Genomic DNA, 6594 nt, shown 5'->3' with positions numbered 1-6594 from the left:
ACCACTGCATACCACTGCCTTCCAGCCTGGGCAACAGAGCAAGATCCTGTCTCTAAAAAAAAAAAAAATTTAAAGACAACTAAAAAGAACTAGCCTAAGATGGACATGCTAACAATCTGAAATTTGAGTTTTCAAATCTAAAGCCAAGATATTTTGAAAAACTACTAAAATTGAAATTAAGTAAAGCATGGCACATGAATTTGGTATCTTTCTAAGGGAAACCAAAGAAATCTTCAAGTACCTTGTCCTAATGAAGCAGAGATTGGAAGCACTTTGAACTCTTGAATTTCACTTTTTCACTTTGAGTCTTGTGCTACATTTAATATGTGATATCTATATTCTATGACTTTTTTTTATATTTAAAATATCAGGCCGGATATGGTGGCTCATGCCTGTAACTGTAATCCCAGCACTTTAGGAGGCCAAGGCAGGTGGATCACTTGAGCTTAGGAGTTCAAGACCAGTCTGGCCAACACGCTGAAACCCCGTCTCTACTAAAAGTACAAAAAACTAGCCAAGTGTGGTGGTGCATGCCTGTAATCCCAGCTACTCGTGAGGCTGAGGCAAGAGAATTGCTTGAATCTGGGAGGCAGAGGTTGCAGTGAGCTGAGATTGTGCCACTATACTCCACCCTGGGCAACAGAGCAAGAGACTGTCTCAAAGAAAAAATAAAATAAAATAACAGTTTCCATAACTATCAGATTATTATGATGATGATGATTTTTTTTTTAGACAGGGTCTTGCTCTCTATTGCCCAGGCTGGAGTACAGTGGCATGATCTCGGCTCACTGCAAACTCCACGTCCCAGGTTCAAGTGATTCTCTAGCCTCAGCCTCCCAAGTAGCTGGGACCACAGGTGTGCCACAACACCCGGCTAATTTTTGTCTTTTTTGTAGAGATGGGGTTTTGTCATGTTTCCCAGGCTGGTCTCGAACCCCTGACCTCAAATGATCTGCTTGCCTCAGCCTCCCAAAGTACTGGAATTACAGGCATGAGCCATCATGCCCACCCTGGTTATTATATTATTAAATCTGTAATAGACCAGGCATGGGTGGCTCACGCTTGTAATCCCAACATTTTGGGAGGCTGAGGTGGGCAGATCACCTGAGGCTGGTTGGGAGTTCAAGACCAGCCTGCTGGTCAACATGACAAAACTGTTTCTTTTCCTTTTTTTTTTTTTTTTTGAGACGGAGTCTTGCTCTGTCATCCAGGCTGGAGTGCAGTGACACAATCTCGGCTCACTGCAAGCTCTGCCTCCTGGGTTCACACCATTCTCCTGCCTCAGCTTCCTAAGTAGCTGGGACTACAGGTGTCCACCACCACTCCTGGCTAATTTTTTGTATTTTCAGTAGAGATGGGGTTTCACCATGTTAGCCAGGATGGTCTTGATCTCCTGACCTTGTGATCCACCCGCCTCGGCCTCCCTGAGTGTTGGGATTACAGGCATGAGCCACTGTGCCCAATGAAACCCTGCTTCTACTAAAAATACAAAAATTGGCCAGGTGTGGTGGCAGGCGCCTGTAATCTCAGCTGCTTGGGATGTGGAGGCAGGAGGATTGCTTGAATCCTGGAAGTGGAGGTTGCAGTCAGCTGAGATCACACCACTGCACTCCAACCTGGGCAACAGAGTGAGACTCCATCTCAAAGACAAGAAAAAAAAATCTGTAATAGATTTTTGGTGAAAATAAGTAATAATCTGGCTGAGTGCGGAGGCTCACGCCTGTAATCCCAGCACTTTGGGAGGCTGAGGCAGGTGGATCAAGAGGTCAGGAGATCGAGACCATCCTGGCTAACACGGTGAAACTCTGTCTCTACTAAAAATACAAAAAGTTAGCTGGGCGTGGTGGCAGGCGCCTGTAGTCCCAGCTACTCAGGAGGCTAAGGCAGGAGAACGGCGTGAATCCAGGAGGCGGAGCTTATAGTGAGCCGAGATCGCGACACTGTACTCCAGCCTGGGCAACAGAGCAAGACTCAGTCTCAAAAAAAAAAAAAAAAAGGAAAAGTAATAATCCTCCAATTTAATATTAGATGTTAATACTTACTTTAAAAAGAATAAATTTTGACACAACTTTACATTTTTTAAATAGACATAAAATATGTACCAAGTTTATTTGCCTTTAAATTATACAAACAGAACAAACATGTTAGTCAAAATATTAAATTTTCTTGCATTTTACAGAAGAAAAATAAACTGAAGTGAAACTGTATGAACTGCTGAACTTCAGATAAACGTTTCTTCAAAACAAGAGATACTAATTCCTAAAAGATTCTTCTAAAGTTTTTTAAAAAAGATTAAGAAAAACAGTAAGCCATTGGGTTATTACATCCTAAAAAAAAACTACATGTTTCTTAATGGACATATGTTTACATTTACAGATAGTAAACTTAGTTTCCTGTCTCATAAAACTCAGAAGATGCCAGTGATGTCTAAACTACGGAAAATAATAAAAGCCTCTTTTTCATATGAAAAAACATTAAAACTAAATCTACCTTAACATTATTTTCTACGAAAACTTAATAAAGAATGGCTAATCTGAAAATAAAACGCTATACAAATCAGTTTCAAAAAAGAAATACATTATGAGATTAGGCTTATAGCTAGTGGTATCAAGTAAAACTCCAAACGATGACACAATTCACAGTATTAGCCGGTCCTCTCCTCCCTCCTGAATTACCTGACCAATGGAAATTTGGCTTTGTTGTTTCAGAAAGCACTGTTTCTTACATTCCATTAATTGTTCCAAATCACGCCACATTTTTGCTTGTTTCATATTTGGAACATGACTTTCTCGTACAACTTTTTGTTTTTCCCGAAGTTTCTATCACAAAAAAAAACCAGGAATAATTAAACCTCAGTTACAGGGGCTTATTTCTACTGCTATAGTCAGAGGAATATGGTATGTTTTCTACACTAGATAAATAATAGTTAGCTAAACCACATACTCCTATAATGTATCAAAACTAAGATTATAAAAGTTAGCTAAGGCCAGACGTGGTGGCTCATGTCTGTAATCCTAGCACTTTGGGAGGCTGAGGCGGGCGGATCACGAGGTCAGGAGATCGAGATCTCTACTAACCTCGACACTAAGTCAACCTGTTTGCCTTTCTAGTTCTCCAAAAAAACACAAAAAAACAAAAATTAGCCACGCGTGGGGGTGTGTGCCTGTAGTCCCAGCTACTCGGGAGGCTGAGGCAGGAGAATCGCTTGAACCTGAGAGGCGGAGTTTGCAGTGAGCAGAGATCATGCCACTGCACTACAGCTTGGCAACAGAGCAAGACTCCGTCTCAAACAAAACAAAACAAAACAAAAACAAACAGACAAAAAAAACCATACAAAACTATAGAAGGAAGCGAGAGAAACAGATACTTAGGAAAATGGAAGAGTATCATGGTGTGAAAAGAAGAATGTAGAGTTTGGAAGTCAGAAGACTTCAGTTTTAATCGGTTTTGTCTCCTCTAGCAGTAAGAAAGGCACTTAATTTCTTGGGACTTCAGTTTTCTCCATTATCAGTAAAGGTTAATAGACCAGGCGTGGTGGCTCACAACTGTAATCCCAGCACTTTGGGAGGCTAAGGTGGATAGATCACTTGAGGTTAGGAGTTTGAGATCAGCCTGATGAACATGGTGAAACTCTATCTCTACTAAAAATACAAAAATTAGCAGGGCATGGTGGCATGTGCCTGTAATTCCAGCTACTCAGAAGGCTGAGGCAGGAGTATGGCTTGAATCTGGGAGGTGGAGGTTGCAGTGAGCTGTGATTGCGCCACTATGAGACTCTCAGTCAAACTGCTTGCCTTTCTAGTTCTCCAATGAAAACCAGCTAGGAGGATGTACATGACATATTACTCAAGAATAATGTATAGTTATAGCTCAGATAGCTTTAAAATAATTCATTTATTAGCCTAAGCCTGAGAAATATCCACCTTTTGTTTTAGAATTTCCATATACATAAAAATTTCTCAAGAAACCAACAGGATCAGCATATTCTATATACTAAAACCTAATTCTTATTTATTCAAGATATAATTATGGAGCACCTGTTATGTGTCAGGTATGCTTGGAGTTTCAAGTGAAAAACAGGACTCATGCTATATAGGTGGGCAGATCACTTGAAGTCAGGAGTTCGAGACCAGACTGGCCAACAGGGTGAAATCCTGTCTCTACTAAAAATACAAAAATACAAAAATTAGCTGGACATGGTGGCATGCGCCTGTAATTCCAGCTACTCAGAAGGTTGAGGCAGGAGAATTACTTAAACCTGGAAGGCAGAGTGAGCCAAGATCGTGCCACTGCACTCCAGCCTGGGCAAGAGTGAGATTCCGTCGCTAGAAAAATAAACAAATAAAATAAGGTGAATAATAGGAAGCTGGGGGCTGGGCGCAGTGGCTCACTGCCTGTAATCCCAGCACTTTGAGAGGCCGAGGCAGGAGGATTGCTTGAGCTGGGGAGTTCAAGGCCTGCCTGGGTAACATGATACCCTGTCTCTACAAAAATAAAAACTAAAAAATTAGCTGGGAATGGTGGTGGCACGTGCCTGTAGTCCTAGCTAGTTGGGAGGCTGAGGTGGAAGGATCACTTGAGCCAGGAATTTGAGGCTGCAGTGAGCTATGCTGTCACTACTGCATTCCAGCTTGGGCAACAGAGCGAGACCCTGTCTCTTAAAAACACAACAAAAAAAACCAAATCAAGGCTAACAATAGGGGAAAATAAAAGTATTTACTTGATAAGATTATGTTTTCAAGTGACATAATAGATATTGAAATACTTGATAAATTATCATGTATTATAAATATTCTTGTTATTAAATGTTGTATTCTATCCTATCCTGAAACAGTGTATACTCTATTTATGTCCAAATAAATAAAATTGTATGCACATATACTTCAGGGAGCAAGCTCAGTGATTATAAAAATAGTACACTATTAAGTAAGCCAAAATCCTTCTCAGAATTGTTTTTGTTACTAACATATTAGACAGTCCACTTGCCAAAACTGTTTTACTCATTGACTCTAAAATTTTAAACAGGAATAAAAGAATCTCCAATACATTACAAAAATATACTTTGGTTCCATATTATGGCAAATTGAGAAAGGGTGACTGAAAGCAAGAGTAGACCCAAAGTCAGAGACAATAGGTGACAAGGTAGGAAAAAAGAGAGAGAGAATTCAGCCTGGGCAACGAAGTGAGACTCCCCCATCTCTACAAAAAAAAATTTTTTTTAATTAGTTGTGTATGGTGGCACATGCCTGTGGTCCCAGCTACTCAGGAGGCTGAGGCAAGAGGATCACTTGAGCCTGGGAACTCAAGGCTGCAGTGAGCTGGAGCGCCACTGCACTCCAGCCCAGGTGACAGAGTGAGACTCTGTCTCAAAAAAAAAAAAAAAAAAAAAAAAAAAAAAAAAAAGAAGAAGAAAAGGAAAAGAAAGGAATTCATTCATAATCCCATGCTCTAGAGACAACTACAGAGTTGACATTTTGGTAGAAAAGGTGATAGTGCACATAGAAGGAAACGCAGTGTGTCACAAATACCTGTACTGACATCGAGTGTGAGAAAATTACCAAGACAGACAGAAAACCAAGCAGAGACACAGAGGCAGAGTGCACAGGAACATCCTCATCCTTTCCTCTTTTAACATAGGGTCAATATACTAGTTGATCTGAGACACAAATGAGAATGCTGGTAGTTGGTACTTGCGCAAATAAGAGGATTAACTAAGCTGACAACCAGATTCAAACCACCCATTAAAATACTGCCCACCCAGCTATGCATAATGAAAGCAAAGTTAACAGCAAACAGGAATAGAACACAGAATTTTAAAAATATAAATATAACCAGTACATTTTTTGATGCAATACCTGGCATATTAATACATCTATTTAAGTTTACATTACAAATAATATATCTTACAACAAATATTTTATCTTCATAAACTAAAAAGTATTTAGAAAGGCTGTTCTTACAACAAATATTTTATCTTCATAAACTAAAAAGTATTTAGAAAGGCTGTTAAGGCAGACCAAGAATTTTAAGACTTCTGCACATGATTTTAAATTAAGGCACTATTTAACCTGTAACTTTTCTTGTATTATTGGAATAATTTCCTTGTCAAAAAATTCTAACAACCTATAAAAGTTATTTAAAGAACCAAAGACAGGATGTGGGCACTGTCTGTGTCAGAAATATTACATTTAATTTGCTTCATAACCATGTGTGTTTGAAACCTTTAACTTTATGAATACAACTGATGTTAGTATGTATATTAGTATGCATATATTTTAAATCTTATTATTATTTACATTTGTTTACGGTTGCAATGTACAAAAATCACTAATCACATATTTCATTGTTCTTTAAAGGAGGAGGTGGTGGTGTAGAAGGGGGGAAACTCAGTTGGCCTGAGGAGGTCTATGGATGCCCAGTTTATACTGGCTTAAAGGGCTTAGACTATCATCACTTTGAAAGGCTAGGTTTGTTCTGTCTGCCTTGAAAATTTAGATCTACTCTAAAACTTTGAGGATTAAGAAGCTTTGTTTCTTTTTTTTTTTTTTTGAGACGGAGTCTTGCTCTGTCGCCCGGGCTGAAGTGCAGTGGCCG

At 39.4% G+C, this 6594-nt stretch overlaps 1 protein-coding gene across 3 annotated transcripts in view; it reads right to left on the bottom strand.

Moving 5' to 3' along the window:
* Positions 1–2069: 2069 nt before the first annotated feature.
* IFT81 (intraflagellar transport 81) overlaps positions 2070–6594 on the bottom strand; it is a 100657-nt gene continuing 96132 nt past the window's right edge. For 2 of the 3 annotated variants that reach the window (XM_011936303.1, XM_011936297.1), the window contains exon 19: positions 2070–2819. In XM_011936303.1, coding sequence (XP_011791693.1) covers positions 2637–2819 — 183 coding nt within the window. In that variant the 3' untranslated portion in view covers positions 2070–2636. The remainder of the gene's footprint in view (positions 2820–6594) is intronic. The other variant, XM_011936310.1, reaches the window with a different exon arrangement.

Source organism: Colobus angolensis, unplaced genomic scaffold (assembly GCF_000951035.1).
Source record: "Colobus angolensis palliatus isolate OR3802 unplaced genomic scaffold, Cang.pa_1.0 Scaffold10, whole genome shotgun sequence".
Taxonomy (NCBI): domain Eukaryota; kingdom Metazoa; phylum Chordata; class Mammalia; order Primates; family Cercopithecidae; genus Colobus; species Colobus angolensis.
The sequence above is the reverse complement of the archived record's forward strand: the minus strand, read 5'-3'. Positions and strand labels throughout refer to the sequence as shown.